Source organism: Rana temporaria, chromosome 4 (assembly GCF_905171775.1).
Source record: "Rana temporaria chromosome 4, aRanTem1.1, whole genome shotgun sequence".
Classification (NCBI taxonomy): Eukaryota; Metazoa; Chordata; class Amphibia; order Anura; family Ranidae; genus Rana; species Rana temporaria.
The window spans coordinates 96,202,761-96,223,257 of NC_053492.1; the positions used below are offsets into that span (position 1 = coordinate 96,202,761).

The 20,497-nt window shown below is 42.7% G+C and overlaps 1 protein-coding gene across 1 annotated transcript in view; it reads right to left on the minus strand.

Moving 5' to 3' along the window:
• Positions 1-20,497, minus strand: part of TRAPPC12 (trafficking protein particle complex subunit 12) — a 200,321-nt gene that overhangs the window by 109,642 nt on the left and 70,182 nt on the right. The window contains exons 4-5 of the mRNA XM_040348664.1: positions 9,134-9,247; positions 4,195-4,333 (exon numbers count right to left, since the gene is read on the minus strand). Coding sequence (XP_040204598.1) covers positions 4,195-4,333; positions 9,134-9,247 — 253 coding nt within the window. The remainder of the gene's footprint in view (positions 1-4,194; positions 4,334-9,133; positions 9,248-20,497) is intronic.

The window sequence follows — 20,497 nt, forward strand, 5'->3', positions numbered from 1 at the left end:
ACCAATGCACAAACAAGGTCCATAAAGACAGACAAGTGAGTTTGAGATGGAGGAACTTGACTGGCCTGCAGAGAGTCCTGACCTCAACCTGATAGAACATCTTTGGGATAAATTAGAGCGGAGACTGCGAGCCAGGCCTTCTCTCCAACATCAGTGCCTGACCTCACAAATGCGCTTCTGGAAGAATGGTCAAACATTCCCATAAACCTTGTGGACAGCCTTCCAAGAAGAGCTGAAGCTGTTATAGCTGCAATGCTGGGATGCCAGTTCCTGTACGTGTAAACAGGCGCCCCAATACTTTTGGCAATATAGTGTAAGTCTGGCTTCCCAAGGACTACAGAAATCGGATATAAAAGAAACTCAGAAACTTTAGCGATTCAGACTCAAAAAAATTATAAAAAAAAAAAAAAAAGTGTCCCCTGCTAAAACAAGTGATGCTTACTTCTCTTGCTTCCTGCCACCTGAACAATCTTCAGAAGCAGACACTTCGGGGAATGTTAGTATCCTGGACTCATGCTGCACTCTGTGGCTCCTCCCATAGACCCATATCTCACTACAGCATATAAAAGAACCACAAAGAAAAGTGGGGAATCAGGAAATTTTCCAAGATTCTTCAGGTGGCAGTTTCTCTTTAATACATCAGACTGGTGATGCAGGCAGCAGTAGAGTTAAAGGGTCACTAAAGGATTTTTTTTTTTTTTAGCTTCCTTTACCTTACTGCAGTCCTGGATTCATGTCCTCATTGTTGGTTTTTGCTTTGATGTTGCTGTAATTCCTCTCTGTTCTGGACATTTCCTGGTTGTCTGTTTCCTGATCACCACAGTACTGGGAGATTTCTCACTGTGGTCACTAATCCAGGAGGTGTGTCTAAAGCCCCTCAGCACCAATCCAGTTTAGTTTTGTAAAACCTTCACTACCCTCTATTGGCTCTCTGGCTCTGTACATCAGAGAACCAGGAAACAACAGCAAAAACAAAACTAAACTGTAGGTACATTATATGATTGGTTTTTATCTATTTTTAATCATTTTTAAAAGGAATCAGTTAACTATTATGTCTCTATACCCTGTAACCAGTCATTTCAGCCAAAAAATGTTTTCCTTTAGTGACCCCTTTAAAGAAGAACTGTCATTACATTTTCTTTTTTTTAAACATTGTTCTGCCCCATGGGACAAAGTACATGTAGCAATGTGTCACCTGGGCAGCCAAAGTGCAACATACATCCAATCATTAACCACTTCCCCACCGCGCCATAGACAAAAGACGTCTACAGCGCGGTGGAGTTATTCTGGGAGGACGTCCCTGGGACGTCCTCCCAGAATCCTTCACTCGCGCGCCCCCTGGGGCGCGCTCCCGGAATCATCTGTGAGCGCCGGGTCTTTGATCGCTCCGTCAAATGACGGAGCGATCACTTGTAAACAAACTGGCGTCATGTCATGACGCCGGTTCCTCCCTCTCCTCTCTGTACCGATCGGTACAGTGTGAGAGGAGAGGGGGGAGAGCGGAAGCAGCAGCAGCTGCTGTGGGCTGGATCTGTGACAAATGCAGTCACAGATCCAGCCATCCATCCCTCCCTGTGTAATACTCTGCAATACCCCCAATACTCTGCAATACCAGCTAATATGACAGAAACAAGATTTTTTTATTTATTTTTTTTACAGAATTTTCAGTGTTTTTTCTTTTATAGCGCAAAAAATAAAAAACCCAGAGGTGATCAAATACCACCAAAAGAAAGCTCTATTTGTGGTAAAAAAAGGACAAAAATTTCAGATGGGCACAATGTTGTATGACTGAGTAATTGTCATTCAAATTGTGAGAGCACCGAAAGCTGAAAATTGGTCTGGTTAGGAAGGGGGTTTAAGTGCCCAGTGGTCAAGAGGTTAATATAAATCAACTCATGTACAGGGCGGTGCTATAGTAAACCCCATTACAACGCACTGGTGTATGCAAATAATAGAAAACATGTGATTTGCATTCACCCGCACACTGTGCATAGGTTTACGATAACACGGTCATATACACCAAATACAGCAGTGCACAGCCAATCGTAGTAATGACAGGCTGTACACTGCTTCTGGGCTTCTGCATAGGAGGAACTATGCTGGCCATTACGCTAAAAGTGCTCAGCATAGTAAGAATCCTTATCCATCTTCTTTGCAAGAAACACCATTGTTTCTATTCCAGTCTTTTTTTTTTTTTTTAAAGAATAACAAAAGTTGCCAATCCAGGAGCTAAAGTATTTGAAGAAGGGAACACCATTTTTTAAACATTTAGCTTAGTGAAAGATTTGCTTTAAGGCATATCTATGGGCAAAATATGAAATTGTGTATTCATTTCCACATTGTAGTTCATTTTTCTTCTAGCCTACCACTATTATGCTGAATGATCTAGAAGTTTGAAAACTTACTTTGCGACGATCCTCACACATTTACTTTGATAAATTCTGACACATATTCACTATGCCCTGTGAGTAGGTAACTGATGTGTCACACATTTCACAGAGCCCGCCTTACAGTACAGGAATCACTGCTTGCAGGCAGAAAGATACCATGGGGATGTGTAGTAGTTCTTAGAAATCAAAGTAAACAAACCAATGGAATGGTGGACAAAAAAACAAAAACAAAAACACATAAGATAAGGTCACGGGCCTAATGGCTTAAAATGTCCCCAGTAGGGTTTTTATTACTTGCATTATGGCATTTGGTTTTCACAGATGTCTACTGGCCTGACCACAGCAGAAACAGTAGTTTTTTTTTCCCCTCAGAGAATAGGTGCACAAATTCAACACCCAACCACCGAACTGCATTAAATGGTGGCTGCGACCAAATTGCACAGTGGTCAAATTGCTACAATAGGAGGATCCTAACCACTTAAGGACCGTGTCACGCCGATATACGTCGCCAGAATGGCACGGCTGGGCATATCAACGTGCTAGGACACAGCATTATGGGCGTGCGTGCACCCGCCGCGAGCTCCGCGAGTGCCGTGGACTCGATGTCCGCCTAAGTCCTGCGATCGTCTCACGGAGAAGAAGAAAGGGGAAATGCTGATGTAAACAAGCATTTCCCCGTTCTGCCTAGTGACAGGACACTGATCACAGCTCCCTGTGATCGGGAGCAGTGATCAGTATTGTGTCACATGTAGCCCATCCCCCCCACAGTTAGAACACATACCTAGGACACACTTAACCCCTTCAGCGCCCCCTACTGGTTAACCCCTTCACTGCCAGTGTCATTTTTACAGTAAAAAAGTGCATTTTTATAGCATGGATCGCTGTATAAATGAAAATGGTCACAAAAAAGCATCAAAAGTGTCCGATGTGTCCACCATAAAGGACATCAATGTTGTTTGGGAGCCACGTCGCACAACTGCACAATTGTCAGTTAAAGTGACGCAGTACCAAATCGCAAAAAGTGCTCTGGTCTTGGGGAAGCCAAATGGTCCGGGGCTGAAGTGGTTAAATGGGCAATAAATACCAGGAGTGCTTTAAGTGCAGAGCTCAGGGGTGCGCGGCGTACATGGTGCAGAGCTCAGGGGTGCGCGGCGTACATGGTGCAGAGCTCAGGGGTGCGCGGCGTACATGGTGCAGAGCTCAGGGGTGCGCGGCGTACATGGTGCAGAGCTCAGGGGTGCGCGGCGTACATGGTGCAGAGCTCAGGGGTGCGCGGCGTACATGGTGCAGAGCTCAGGGGTGCGCTGCGTACATGGTGCAGAGCTCAGGGGTGCGCTGCGTACATGGTGCAGAGCTCAGGGGTGCGCTGCGTACATGGTGCAGAGCTCAGAGGTGCGCTGCGTACATGGTGCAGAGCTCAGGGGTGCGCTACATACAGAGTGGAGGGTGCAGCTCTATTTCACAGGCTGTCCACATCTTACTGCCACCTCCCCCTCGGCACCTCTTGTACCGCCCCCATCACCCACCTTTGCCTACATGTCACTCCACAGCCCTCAGAAGGAGGCTTCTGTGTTAACAAGCAGCAGCGGAGAGCAAGAGCCAGAGGTGGCGGAAGCAGACTTCTGCCATGGTACTGCTAAATAAAAGCCCTAGGTGCGAGGGCCACATGAAATAGCCTAGCAGGCCAGATTCGGCCCGCAGGTCTTGTGTTTGACACATGTGGTTTAATGGATTGTACAGTTCTATTACCCAAAACAGTTAAAATCATGCATAAACATAACATATGGGGATATTGTCATCTTACCTCTGCGTCCCGGATAAACATGTGGGTAATATTCGTAGTAGAGGTCAGGCTGGTCTAGGTTTTTAAAAGCTTCAAACTCCATTTCGGCATTTTGAAAAAGGCCTAGCTTCACCAACAAAGACAGCCGCAGGAACCAGAGCTGGAACACACAACAAACAGGGTTATTGCTTTGTTAGTTTCCTCTAATAGCCTACATCTGAAGTGAGCCCATTACCAACATTATATATCTAATACACACCGGAATACGGGACTTACAGAGGCTTCAGAAATAAACAGGAATTCGCGAGTTGGAGCATCTGACAAAATCTTTCACTAAAAAGGGTTTCAAAAGAGAAACCGTACAAAGCGAAGATTTTCACCTGCAGCCTCTCCCACTATGTTACTTTAGTTATCCACAGATACATACAATATCTGGAGATCCAATTACCCAAATCCAATGCTTTGTTAATTACCTTCGCTAAAAGCCCAGCTACACACAAACATTTATTTAAAGCTTTGAGTAATGAAGGGTCAGTGTCTTTGCTAAGGAATTTCTCTCACTTCCCGATCCCTGTTATCTGGACAAGATGTGGAGTGGAGAAGGGTTAGAACCTCTTCCAGGTTCTTGCTGCCTGAAAACTTGCACAGGTAGGCGATGACCACTATGGCTCCTTTCACACTGGTGGGCAGGGTTGATACTCATTTTTACTGTCCCCCGCCGTCCCACCTACAAGCTGACATGGTGCAGCTCGGATGAGTACACATCGGCGTGGCTGCAATATGCTTTGCATAGCTGTGTGATCATTTTAAATTCCACTTGCTAGTAAGTTCACACTCTAATGTAAATAAATGGAGCCATGTTTCAACCACGAGCCAAAGGCAATGAAAATGTGGTACTTTTATTTTTACTAGGAATGGAGGCAATCAGCGACTTATAGTGGGCCTTTTTTACTGTGACGGACATTCTGACGCCGACACTTTTTGGGGATCATTGACACGAATACAGTCATCAGTGCTAAAAAACAATATGCACCGTCACTGTACTAATGTCATTGACTGGAAATGGGTTAACATCAGGGGTGATCAAAGGGTTAACTGTGTGTCTAGCCAGTGTTTATTTCAGAACAGTGATCTGCCTTGTTTACATAGGAAGATCGCCATTCTGCTGAACAATCGGCGGGTGCCGGCGGACATGGGGTACTGTTCACCTGCCGATCAGCTTCTACTGGGTGTAATCACAGTGGAAGTGAGCCGCCGGCAGCACGCATGTGCGCCCCCTACCTGGGAGTGTCAGAACAAATATATATATACACACACACGTGATCTGGTGCACAGGTATAGCAGTAAAAAATGCTAGAGGGTGGACCTAAAGTGGTTAAAAAGTGGGTTGTGGTTATGTTTTTTCACAACATGCCACATCTCACCATACAGCAGCATTCCATTGTAACAACGCAAAGCACTGGCACTCAAAGCCCATAGTCAATGGGGGTTCACACTAGCCTGCACATTAAAACAAGTGCTGGCTGGTGTGAACAAGCCCCTAGAGCAGATCTATGGTCAATCTATTTCTACCCTATGCCTATTAAACTTTACTTTGTGTAGAATCCCCACACATTTACTTTGTATTTCTGTGAAATGCACTGTATTTACTAAGAATTGAGAGTGGGCACTGCTGTGTCACAGAATTCACAGAGCCTGCCTTCTGAACTACAGAGGTGCAGCGAGGAGGAGTTTCAGGAGGCAGAATCAGGACAGAAAGCACTGCTTACAGACAGCAATGTACTATGGGATATACAGTGCCTTGCGAAAGTATTCGGCCCCTATGAACTTTGCGACCTTTTGCCACATTTCAGGCTTCAAACATAAAGATATAAAACTATTTTTTTTTTGAAGAATCAACAAGTGGGACACAATCATGAAGTGGAACAAAATTATTCAGCCCCTTTACTTTCAGTGCAGCAAACTCTCTCCAGAAGTTCAGTGAGGATCTATGAATGATCCAATGTTGACCTAAATGACTAAGGATGATAAATAGAATCCACCTGTGTGTAATCAAGTCTCTGTATAAATGCACCTGCACTGCGATAGTCTCAGAGGTCCGTTTAAAGCGCAGAGAGCATCATGAAGAACAAGGAACACACCAGGCAGGTCCGAGATACTGTTGTGGAGAAGTTTAAAGCCAGATTTGGATACAAAAAGATTTCCCAAACTTTAAACATCCCAAGGAGCACTGTGCAAGCGATAATACTGAAATGGAAGGAGTATCAGGCCACTGCAAATCTACGAAGACCTGGCCGTCCCTCTAAACGTTCAGCTCATACAAGGAGAAGACCGATCAGAGATGCAGCCAAGAGACCCATGATCACTCTGGATGAACTGCAGAGATCTACAGCTGAGGTGGGAGACTCTGTCATAGGACAACAATCAGTTGTATACTGCACAAATCTGGCCTTAATGGAAGAGTGGCAAGAAGAAAGCCATTTCTTAAAGATATCCATAAAAAGTGTCGTTTAAAGTTTGCCACAAGCCACTTGGGAGACACACCAAACATGTGGAAGAATGTGCTCTGGTCAGATGAAACCAAAATCAAACTTTTTGGCAACAATGCAAAACGTTATGTTTGGTGTAAAAGCAACACAGCTCATCACCCTGAACACACCATCCCCACTGTCAAACATGGTGGTGGCAGCATCATGGTTTGGGCCTGCTTTTCTTCAGCAGGGACAGGGAAGATGATTAAAATTGATGGGAAGATGAATGGAGCCAAATACAGGACCATTCTGGAAGAAAACCTGATGGAGTCTGCAAAAGACCTGAGACTGGGATGGAGATTTATTTGTCTTCCAACAAGACAATGATCCAAAACATAAAGCAAAATCTACAATGGAATGGTTCACAAATAAACATATCCAGGTGTTAGAAAGTCAAAGTCCAGACCTGAATCCAATCGAGAATCTATGGAAAGAACTGAAAACTGCTGTTCACAAACGCTCTCCATCCAACCTCACTGAGCTCGAGCGGTTTTGCAAGGAGGAATGGGCAAAAATTTCAGTCTCTCGATGTGCAAAACTGATAGAAACATACCCCAAGCGACTTACAGCTGTAATCGCAGCAAAAGGTGGCGCTACAAAGTATTTACTTAAGGGGGCTGAATAATTTTGCACGCCTAATTTTTCAGTTTTTTATTTGTTAAAAAAGTTTGAAATATCCAATAAATTTCATTCCACTTCATGATTGTATCCCATGACTAAGCACTGACTAAGTGCGAAACGCGTCGGCCATACTGTATCTTGTTGGTTTGCAGTGACTGTTTGTGCAGTTGAAAAATAAAAAGACAACTTTTTTAAGTGATTTTGGAGTGCGGCTGTCCAGTTCTCGTCCATTTATTTGCTATCATTAGCATTGCCAGCACCTTGGTGGTTCAACAACCCTTGATTACTCACGGGGCTCACCTGGAGTGGTGAGATATCTGTCTGTCTGATTGTGTCCCACTTGTTGTTGATTCTTCAAAAAAAAATTACAGTTTTATATCTTTTTTTTTTTTTATATCTTTATGTTTGAAGCCTGAAATGTGTCAAAGTCGCAAAGTTCAAGGGGGCCGAATACTTTCGCAAGGCACTGTGTGTGTGTGTGTGTGTGTGTGTGTGTGTGTGTGTGTGTGTGTGTGTGTGTGTGTGTGTGTATGTATGTATGTATGTATGTATGTATGTATGTATGTATGTATGTATATATATATATATATATATATATATATATATATATATATATATATATATATATATATATATATATATATATATATATATATAAAATAAATAAAGAATATACACATCTATCTCCTTCTGGTCCTTAAGTGGTTGATGCTGCACTTAGTTTGGTGCTCCCAGTGTGTTATTTTGGACCTGAAGGTGTATCCATCTAATCAGTGCTTCTATCCTGGTCTGAGGTTACCTGTTGAGGCTGTCCATCGGAAGCACTTACCACGCAACATGCCTGATTTTAACTGCAACAACGTAAGTTACCATTTATCTTTTCACCACAATAAATCTGTTAATATTACTACACTCAAATTGTGCTCCGTTTGTATTACAAGTTATTACCACCAGATTTTTGAGCTGGCGCCATCTGGTGGTGGCCGTTGGTATTACAAATTAAGCATTACAAATTCTAATGTCATTTTTCACTATTTTTCACTGCCATCTTCTTCCCTCTAATTAGAACCCCCAAACATTATATATCTTTTTTATCCTAACACCCTAGAGAATAAAATGGCGATTGTTGCAATACTTTCTGTCACGCCGTATTTGCGCAGCGGTCTTACAAGCGCACTTTTTTGGGAAAAAATTACTTTTTTTTATTAAAAAATAAAACAGTAAAGTTATCCCCATTTTTTTTTTATATTATAAAAGATAATGTTACGCCGAGTAAATTCATACCCAACATGTCACGCTTCAAAATTGCGTCCGCTCGTGGAATGCTGACAAACTTTTACCCTTTAAAATCTTCATAGGCGACGTTTAAAAAAATCTACAGGTTGCATGTTTTGAGTTACAGAGGAGGTATAGGGCTCTACCAATCGCGGCGATACCTCACATGTGTGGTTTGAACACCGTTTACATATGCGGGCGCTGCTCACGTATGTGTTCGCTTCTGCGCACAAGCTCGTCGGGACAGGGTGCGTTTTCTGGCTCCTAACTTTTTTAGCTGGCTCCTAGATTCCAAGCAAATTTGTCAAACCTTGGCTTAACCCATGAGATTGCTAAACTACAAAAGAAAAATGTAGATGTAAATGGAGCACTCTGTGTGGGTGTCAGGTAGGACCAGCAGTTTAAGAGTAAATTTTCTTAACAATTTGCTGAACATGATGGACAGTGGGAGATCTGAATTTAGAAAGTGTACTTAATATTTATTAAAGCACTCAGAGATGTGATGTACAACACATATTGAGCAGTAAACTCACCTGTAATGAGTCTGTAGTGTGATTGGTTGGCTGACCGCTCTTCCCATAACCTTGTCCATGGGCCGTCAGAAGCCGTCCACTCAGGTCAACTGCTGCCCGCCAGTTCTTGCTGTTCTGTTGGAAGAAAACAGGTGAAGGTAACTAACAAATGGTGCCAATAAAGTGCTTGGCTGGTTAATTTGCTTGATGCGGCTCAATCCAGCCATCAGTAATGATGACAAGGTCAGTAAAGATGGCCAGAGAAGCTGGAGATGTCATTTGTCAAAGCAGTACGTATAATTAGGTAGTAAGTGAAGCCAAGCATGAGGCTCTCGTTTATGACAAACAAAAAACACTTAAAATATTACAAACAATCAAACCAAGCTTCCTTTGCAGGCATGCGAACAGCACACAATCTACTGTGAATTAAAATGTGCACACTGCTTATATAGAAGTCAACTTTTTGCTTCTTGCGGTTGCCGTCTGAAAGGTTTAAGGTTATTGAGAGAAAGGAGAAACCTGAGAAAGCTTTTAAAATTAGTGGATATTAAAAATTTGTAACTTGGAACACACAGAGCAAAATATATAACAGAACAATCCCCTCACCTAATCCTTCCCTAATAAACATTGAAAGAGAAGCCGATCTTTCAGACCATAGTTCATCTTACATTAATATTTAGGGTGCAATATGAAACTTATGCTGCGTACACACGATGGGAAATTCCGACAAGGGTGGCGACGACGTAATTACCCTGCCTCCCTTATGTCGTCACCACCCGGAGCATGCTGGGATTGTGACGTCATAAGAGGCCAAAATAAATTGTTGCGCACCGCACACCCAGGATTATAGCGGGAGGGAGCGTCGAGTCAACATCGAAGAAGAGAAGGGAGGGAAGAAGGCGACGCAGAAGACCGGTCCCCGCTGGTAAAAGTGCTGGAAGGAGACAGCGGTGGTGCCCGGCAGAAGGGGGAAAGAACCAAAGAGCGGGAGAAGAGAGCGGAGAAGTCGGAAGACCCCCCTGAAGTCGGAACAAGATAGAAGACCGGGCCCCCGCTGGTAAAAAAGAGCCCGTGGTGGTGCAAGGCAGAAGGGGGAAGTCGGAATACCCCCGAAGTCGGAAGAAGACCCCCGAAGCTGCCTAATAGACTACTTTAAAAACCTGTCTAGTGCATTTTTATTCTTGACACTTTTTACCCCCCCAAGTGAATGGGTAGGGGTACTATGTACCCCATACTCATTCACATAGGGTGGGGGGTCAGGATCTGGTGACCCCCTTATTCTGATAAGCCCCCCGCCGCAGACCCCGACAACCAACGGCCAGGGTTGTCGGGAGGGAGCTCTTGTCCCCATGGGAACAAGGTGCTTTGGGGTGGGGAGCCACAGGGCACCCCCCTGCCCCAAAGCACCCACCCCCCTATGTTGAGGGCATGCCGCCTGGTACGGTTCAGAAGGGGGGGGTGCTCGCTCATCCCCACCCCCTTTCCTGACTGGCCGGTCTGCGTGCTCGGATAAGCGTCTGGTACGGATTTGGGGGGAGACCCCCCCAACGCCATTTTTTGGCATAGGGGGGTTCCCCTTGAAATCCATACCAGACCTAAGGGCCTGGTATGCTGTTGGGAGGGGGAACCCATGCCAGTTTTTTATAAAAAAATTGGCGTGAAGTTCCCCCTCCTGGAGGCGACTTCAAGTCGCATTGTAAGTCGCGCTGAAGTCGTCCCAAGTCGCATTGTGATTCATACTCAAGTCGTGTTCAAGTTGCCTCCCAAAGTCGCGCTGAAAGTCGTGTTGCCCCTGTGTGAATGGGCTCTTAGAAATAGGTTTACCTATATAAAATGGTGACGTGTTGAAAACGTATTTTCCTTGCTGTATCTACACGTGTGTGTGTGTGTGTGTGTGTGTGTGTCCAATTATTTTTATATATTTTATTTTTATATATATATATATATATATATATATATATATATATATATATATATATATATATATATATATATATATATATATATATATATATAAACCTGACAGGAGTTCTAATACACCCCCCCCCCCATCTAAGAAAAGACTGAAGAAAAAAAAAAAGTACCCTGCGACAAACAGTTGCATACCAGGTAAAGTTACACAATTACATTTACCGGTCTGCATAAATAAGATGCATAAAATATTAGTAAAAAGTAATTGTTTGGCACCAAAAAAGGAAGACCTTAAGTGTAAAAAGTAAAAAGTCTTTATAATAGACAAACCTGAAGAAAAAAAAAAAAACACAGGTGCTCAATAACATAGTGTAGAAACCCCCTCAAAAAAATAGGCAGAAATGAAAGAACTTTGATTTTACAGTACGCAGGAACTCAGCATTTTCCACAGACACCGCTAATAGTACCTGCGCGCCATTCCTCCCCAGAAACAAAGACTCAAAGGGGGCCATTAACGCTACATGTGACACCATTAAAGTGATTAAAACGTCCTCCTCCACCAGTTATGACATTCTTCTCCATCATAAATTACACTGCTACAGCACATTGGCACAGCTTTGGAAAATGCATTTATTAACCCCTGATAGGGATTCTTCTCTGCAGAATAACGTGGAGAGCACCGATCCTCTCCATTATAACATTAAAAGCTTTTTTTAGCAGTTGGCTTGAACTGCCCATTGCCTGCTCGGCTCCAACCCAACAATTGACCCTTTTATGTTTGACAGATACATCCGTGGGTGATTAGCAAGTGATCCTGCATAGAATTTTGCATCTAAAAGCTTTAAAGAACGGATCTGGCTTCCTGGCTAAATGTATCAGCTAGTGAGGTTACGGCTTTGCTTTCTTCCCTGGCTATAGAAAGTAGAATGTCTCACATCCATGGTGGAGGAATTTTTATGGGCCAAGCCAATATTCATCCAATGCCTGCACCTCATGGCAAGCCTTTTTGGTTTTCTAGTGAGCAGGCCACTTTACTAAAGGGTTAATATACGGTATAGTAAGGTTTATTATACACAGGCATGCGTTTTTTACTTTTGACGTGTATTCAGGGCATTTTTGCACCAATTTTTGCATTGGAATTTGAGAGTACTGTATGGGGAAGTGCTCACTATATTTATTTATTGTTGATCTTATCATGCATTGCTTTTTTTTCACAATACAAAGTTAAAAAGGAATGTAATGTGAACACATCTCAAGCACATAAGATAAAATTTTCCTTGCATACACTATTTTACGATGAGTCATGTGCACCAACATTATATATATATATATATATATATATATATATATATATATATATATATATATATATATATATATATATATATATATATACACACACACACACACACACATATACACACACATTTTTTTTTGGTGCACATGACTCATCGTAAAATATATATATTTATATAATAATAAATATATCATCATCTATATCATCATCATCTATATCATCATCATCATCTATATCATCATCTATATCATCAATATCATCATCTATATCATCATCATCATCATCGTCGTCATCATCGTCATTATGGTATGAGGTCTGCCCATCAATGTTTGAATGTTACACACCCTCTTAGGTTTTATGACGCGTACACACAACCGTTTTTTGGGTTGTAAAAAAACGTTGTTTTTTTAACCCGATCGTTAAAACTGCCTTGCCTACACACGATCGTGAAAACAAAAAATTATCTAGCAAAGCGCGGTGACGTACAACGGCACTATAAAGGGGAAGTTCCATTCGGATGGCGCCACCCTTGGGGCTGCTTTTGCGTAAGTAAAAGACGATTTGAGTTTTTCTGTCTGTTACAGCGTGATGAATGTGCTTACTCCATTACGAACGGTAGTTTTACCAGAACGAGCGCTCCCGTCTCATAACTTGCTTCTGAGCATGCACGTTTTTTTCACGTTGTTAAAGCCTACACACGACCATTTTTTTTTACAACGTTAAAAACTTAGAGCATGTTCTAAATTTTTAATGATCTTTTTTACATCGTGAAAAATGCTCTGGAGCCCACACACAATAGTTTTTAATGACATAAAAAAAAGTCATTTTTTACAACCTGAAAAACGTGTGTGAGTGAAAAACTTATGTAGCGCAGCACATGCGAACTAAAATCGCCTCTGGGCGGTCGTTGTTCCTGTCTCATTTGACATCAAAAGAGAGGAGTTTTTTCCTCCAACCGAATGCTGGTTGGTAAAGCATTCCATAGTCTGGGACCTTGGACCGCAAATCTTCTTTCTCCTTTGGACTTGTATCTGGCTTTGGGTATCTGGAGAAGATTTTGGTTGGTGGATCGCAGAACGCGATTGGAGTTGTGAGCTTTTATTTTTTCGCATAGATATTGGGGGGCCTTCCCCTGGACGCAGCATTACACATTGATTTCCTTTACATTAGGTCAACTTTCAGAAGTGAAATCACAATCTCTCCCCAATAAAGCTTTTTACTGCTACAACAAACTAAAATCCAAAACAAGTTTGATTTAAAAGTGGTATTAACCACTTCATTACTGGGCACTTAAACCCCCTTCGTGCCCAGACCAATTTTCAGCTTTCAGCCCTGACGCATTTTGAATGACAATTGCGCGGTCATACAACACTGTACCCAAATTATATTTTTATTGTTTTTTTTCCCCACAAATAGAGCTTTCTTTTGGTGGTATTTGATCACCTCTGCGGTTTTTATTTTTTGCGCTATATACAAAAAAAAAAAAATTTTTTTTTACTTGTTGTTATAATAATATCCCATTTTTTTTTTTTTAAATATTTTCCTCGGTTTAGGCCAAAACGTATTCTTCTACATATTTTTGTTAAAAAAAAAAAAAAAAAAAAAAATCGCAATAAGTGTATATTGATTGGTTTGCGCAAAAGGTATAGCGCCTACATAATAGGGGATAGATTTATGTTTTTTTTTTTTTTATTAGTAATGGCGGCGATCTGCGTTTTTTTTTGTCAGGCCTGCGATATTGCGGGGGACATATCGGACACTTTTGACACAATTTTGGGACCATTCACATTTATACAGCGATCAGTGCTATAAAAATGCACCAATTACTGTATAAATGTGACAGGCAGGGAAGGGGTTGACACTAGGGGGTGAGGAAGAGGTTAAATGTATTCCCTGGGTGTGTTCTAACTGTGTGTGGAGGGGGACCGATGCTGTGTCCCTATGTACAAGGGACACAGCATCGGTCTCCTCTCTCCCTGACAGGATGTGAAGCTCTATGTTTACACACAGAGCTCCACGTCCCTGCTGTCACCGCCGATCGCGGGTACCTGGCACGCGCATCGGCTTCCCAGCGGTGTGCCGGGCATAGTGTTTCCCTGCTGCGCGCCCCCAGCGGTGCGCACGGGGAATGTAAACAGGACGTCCAGGGACATCCACCCGGCACTTGAGAGCCGCACTGTGGACGTCTCGTCTACAGCGCAGGTCTCAAGTGGTTAAACCCAAAAGGAAATGTTTATTTTATTGCAGCTTACCAATCCTTAGATGTGATGGCTTCATTCATTTTCTTTTTAAAGTGGATGTAAACCTTCCATACACCCAGTGAAGTGAACAGCCTCAGATGATACACTGAGATTAACCAAATCTGCCTACATAAGTTTTATATGTATATCTGCTGTCTTCACATTTATATACTGTTTAGAAAGTTGAGATCCTGTTAGGACATTTTCTTTTCCTGTTTAACAGAGTGTGATGTCTGGGCATACAGCCAAGATAACCAACATTGCTGATTCAAGGAAAGGCACACACCCCCTCTCATCATAGGCAGAGACTCTCAGAGCTATTTTGTAATAGGAGCTGCTCTCTGCTAATCTATTTTAGCAACCTCTTTTGACAAAAGATTCAGGCTGATTTTGTCTAAAAAGTAAAAAAATATGTCAGGAGTTCTCAGGCTGATAACAGAGGAACCGTTCAGAAGAGAGCTATAAGACTTAGCTCATTGAAAAGAGATAACAAAATACTGCACATATATGTGCCCAGCTCAAATTTCATGAATCGGGTTTACGCCCACTTTAAGCTTTCTTTCTTCCATTTTCATTTGGTGATCCAGACAGTAATAGTGTTATTCAAAAGAACAAACTCTCCTGCATTTATCAGGCTGGGTTCACACTAATGCGAATTGGATGCAGCCTCATAAAATCCATAAAGATACAACAACGTTGTGCTTTTAGAACCACTTTAAAGTGGTAAACCTATTACAACCACATTAACCTACATGTAAGTCTAGATTAAGGCTTACCTGTAGGTGCCTGAAATATCTCCCAAACCTCCACAGTTTAGGAGATAACTAAAATCACGGGCACCGATGTCTACAATTGTGCCGTTCCAAAAGGGGGCCGTGCCGTGACTGGCGGCTCACGAGCACATGCCTTTACTTCCTCTTTAAAGGTATAACTAAAAAGGCCAAAAAGTTTTGGATATAGTGGAGAAGAATTAGAACACCTGTCAGTTTTTATTTCTGTCTGTGCCCCCATTAGGTAGATTCACATTCTCCATTAGTCCCTTTGACCATTATTATTGAAATTTTGGGTTGTCTATAAAAAAGTAATAGAGGGGGAAATATTCTATAGACCCTGACATCATGCCTCACTACAAATTGCCACACATGCACACTCATGTACGAAGGAGGTTTTCCAGGTTATCACCGCACACCTAATATAACCGAGACGCCCGGACAAATGTCAAAGGCGCACAAGACACCTCATGGTCATGTTGTAAGGATTGTGTCCATGACGTGTCTTATAGATGGAACCGTTGTGTTTGCTATGATATCGTATGCCATGATCTTTAATTGTGCTATAATCGTGTCATATGTATTATTCTGTACCATGTCGGGCCGTGTGGCTGTGTCCCTGTTCTAAAAAAAAATAAAAAAAGAAGGGGAGGGGAAATGTTCCAGTGAGGACTTTGGGGTCCCCAGAACTAAAAATAATTGTTTTATTTTGCAGGCATGTCCCGTTTTGGCTATAGGACAGGAAGTGAAGGTAAATCTCCCAATGAAACAAAAAAATAAAAAAAAATAATCATCTGATAGGGGTTATAACCCTCCCATATTCTATCCAAAATGCCCATAGTTCTACTTTAAATCTTCTAGCACAGGGGTCTCCAAACTTTTTAACCAAAGGGCCAGCTTACTGTCCTTCAGACTTTAGGGGGGCCGGATTGTGGCCAGTGGAAAATGTCTCGGGCCCAGCATCAGTAAGAGCATGCATGGCCTCAGGGTTTGTGGTCGGTAGGACAGTAGAAGTAATGCCCCATCATTGGGAGTAATATTATCTCATCATCGGTAGCAGTGGATAGTGCCCCGTTGTTGGTGTCAGTAGGAGGAATATTGCCCTCATATCATTGGCAGAAATAGTACTACAAGGGCCAGATAAAGGCTAGCAAAGGGCCACAGTTTGGAGACCCCTGTTCTAGCATATCTAACATGTCCTAACCCAAGACTGACAATGTTGCTGTCCAATAGTGCCCCCTGTGCTCCTTTATTCAGAGTGGCGTCTCACTAATACTCACCAATACTAATAGATAGGGATCTGGCCAGATGCCTAGGTGAAAAAAAAAAAAAAATCTGTCCGTGTTCATCCGATCCGATGACGGGTGGAAAAATAGGATTTTCCTCCGTCTGCAGAATCGGACCATAGCGGGACCGATGAGATTGGGCGTCAGCAGATGTTCATCCGCTGACACCCGCTATCCCATAGGGATTAATGTATGTCCATATTTAATCCAAAAACGGATGGATGAAATATGGGCATACAGTCCGCATGTGTGAAAGTCTTTTGACTAAAATGGCATTTTAGTTTTAGTCCCATTTTAGTCTTGGTCAAAATGCCATTTTAATCCTATTTTAGGCGACTAAAATGGTATTAAGTTAGTCGACTAAAATGTTTTAGTCTACGAAATTAACACTGGTTATAACCCACAGGAAAAAGAAGGTCAGAGAACCAATGCACTATAAAGAGCCAAAAAGGAAAAATGTTGGTAACTTACAGTTTCAGTGATACAAAAATAATTATTTTTTGTGTGATAATATTACAGGCATGCAGCATTCTCTCTTTTTAACTGTCAGTTGCTCCCGGCAAATGCCTAGAAAGAATAGACCCTGCTAGGAAATGAAGCTGTCAGGTCTGTCATGAGACTAGACTATTGGCTGCTCTCTATTGTTTCCCACATACTTTTTAATCTGTCCATTAGTTTTCCTCAACAGACGAGGATGAAACAAAATCTAATACAGAATATTGGCAGGTCAACCTTCAAAATACATATTTTACAATGTGGCAGATCAGGTTCAATTAGTTCACAAATGTGGTTTAATAACTTTATTTGATAAGCGAGATCTTCTTAGCCCGAATGATTAAAAATGACAGGGAGCCTAATAAGGCCAAACAGAGGAGTCAAAGTAGCACGCCAGATGTAATGACGGCTGTATTTCAATGCGCACTCCGGAAAATGTTGTAGCTGCCTCTGGATTATGAATGAGTGTATAAAACGCAGCAGGACTCTGTGCACACTACACAAGACGAGGGGAAAGAAAATAGGGCGCAGAACAAACAAATGGATGATGTTTATTCACAGCAGTGAGCCTCACACTAATACAGTAAACATCAAATTCAGGTCACTGTATACCCAGATGCACTCACGACTCAAAGCAGCATTTTTAATATTTCATAGCTCGGTGTTTACTGAGAACAGACACAGCACATCCCGCTCTATATACTATACATCCAGCTCTATACATAGACCAACAACAGACGGCAGGTTACAAGTTCTTTGCTTTAAGATTTTACAACAAGAATAAATAATAGGCAGAAATAAGAGTACCAGTAGGAAATTTAGAGGATGAACAAGGCTAAGGGTACTCTACTAGATTCTCCAGTTCCTTCTTGTGTGATCTAATGGTAAACACAAGGGAAATCCTTACCAAATGCATCAGGCACCTGAGCTCTGTAATATGCCGTGCTTCCAAGCTTGACACCTTCAAAACTGGAAACGTGTCCAACAAAGAAATACTTTGATGTCATGGACTAGACTAGGGTGTTATTTTTTATGTTAATCCCCAAGTCTTTGTTAAAATAAAGGCAGCTCTCCGTGTAATGGTCACCCAATCACCAGTGCTGTCCTCCAGAGAAACAATGCTCTGCACCTCTTCTATGCAGATGACACCAATCATGGCTGCTGATAAGGGGGGACCACCGGTCCTCTTGTAGGGGGCCTGAGCACACAGAGGGGTCCCACACAGGGAGTAAGGATTAGTGATGTACGACAATTGTGTTTCTCTTTCTCCAGCAGCTGAAAGCTGGTCTCTCCCCCCTCTCCCTGCTGTCAGCTTTTATCTGCTGAGAAAGACAGTTCTGTAAAGCCCTGTACACACAATTGGTTTGTCCGATGAAAACAGACCAATGGACTGATTTCATCGGACAAACCGATCGTGTGTGGGCCCCATCGGTTTGTTTTCCATCGGTGAAAAAAAAAAACGAACATGTTTTAAATTTTTCCTATGGATAAAAAAAACGATAGAAAAAAATAAAAATCGTCTGTGTGGAAGCCCATCGGTCAAAAAACCACGCATGCTCAGAATCAAGTCGACGCATGCTCAGAAGCATTGAACTTAATTTTTCTCAGCACGTCGTAGTGTTTTACGTCACTGTGTTTTGGCACGGTCGGATTTTTGGTGTGTAGGCAAGACTGATGAAAGTCAGCTTCATCGGATATTCAACGAAAAAATCCATCGGATTAGATTCCATCAGATATCCGATCGTGTGTAAAAGGGCTTTAGTGTGGTCTCTCACTAATCCCCTAATGTATTTCTAAACAAATATAGCTTTAATACTTTCTTGGGGGGTCCTGTCAGGTAGTCTGTACAGGGCCCCCCCAATTTCTAACAGCAGCCCTGACACCAATGGTTAGTCAGTCTACCCAGAGTATATCCTTAAAGATCTGCCTGGACTTACAGGAAAAACCTGCAGAGAGCCACATTGAAGCTGGGATTTAAACAGCGATAACTTGCTAGCTTTATATACACTCCAAACCCCATATGCCGATTTGTATACAAATACTGGTATCGAGCCTTAAGCCAGCCAGATGGATCAAATCTCAGCTTGTTCAGCAGGGACAGGCCAAGATTTCATCCATCTATAGGCAGGCTGTTTGTATCAAAGTCAATCCATAGATTGACTTGGGTATAACCAGCATGTCAGATTATTGCCAGCAGATATAGCCACTAGCAGTAATCACTGTGCTCTTCCGACAGGGGCAGTTCTCTGTGTCCTACGCCCCCGCGCCGGGAGAACACAATAGAACACAATAGCTCTGCAGGAAGGATTCCCCCATCAGCACTGGCAGTGTTGATGAGGGAATCGAGTGATTGCCTTGTGTTTGTTGTAGGAAAGAAAATTGCATAACCTATGGCCAGCTTTAGGCTCCATTCACACTAATGCAGGGAATTTTTTGTAACACGATTTCCTATGGAACACGTTCACATAAATGCATTTTTGGAAAGAGCCAGGAACTTTTTTTTCTGCAAAATGCAGCGTTTTGAATGTAATAGACTTCAATGGACCGGCATCCAAATCCAAGTAGCGTTTTTTTACGCGATTTGTGCGCTTTTGTATAACTGGTTGCTAAGGAGGGGGCTGGGAAGCCAGCCACCACATCCTTATAAAACCGATAAGTCATCTGCCAGCGGCTTCTCTGCTGACAGCTGAATGTAAAAAAAACCAAAAATAATTGCTGACAAAATCCCCCCAAAAATCCATACCAGACCCTTATTTTGTTCATTTTTTTGTTCTGCGCCCCCCACCCCAAAGCAACTTTCCCCCATGTTGATGGGGACAAGGGCCTCTTCCCAACAACCCTGACCATTGGTTGTCGGGCTTATTGGAATTTGGAGGATCAGCGGGATGCTGCATCGGAGGAGGGTCCTCGCCGGGATTGGCGGCAGAGAGAACACCGGACAAAGAAGACAGGAAAAAGAAGAGCGGAAGAGGTGGTAGAAGAAGAAGCCCAGAGGAGGAAGATGCAGGAGAAGAAGCGAGGAAGAAGAAAATATTTTTAATAAAAGACTTGTCAAAAACTGTATACTGTATTCTTTCACACTACACTACTTTTTTTGGTGAATGGGTAGGGGTACAATGTACCTCCATACTCTTTCACATGGGGGGGCGGGATCTGGGGGCTCTCTTATTAAAGGGGGCGTTCAGATACCCATAAGCCCCCCACCCGCAGACCCGGCTAGGGTTGTTGGGAAGAGGCCCTTGTCCCCATCAACATAGGGGCAAGATACTTTGGGGTGGGGTGGGGGGGCGCAGAGCTCCCCCCAGCGCCAAAGCACCCACCCCAACATGTTGAGGGCATGTGGCCTGGTACGGTTCAGGAGGGCTACATGCTCGGATAAGGGTCCG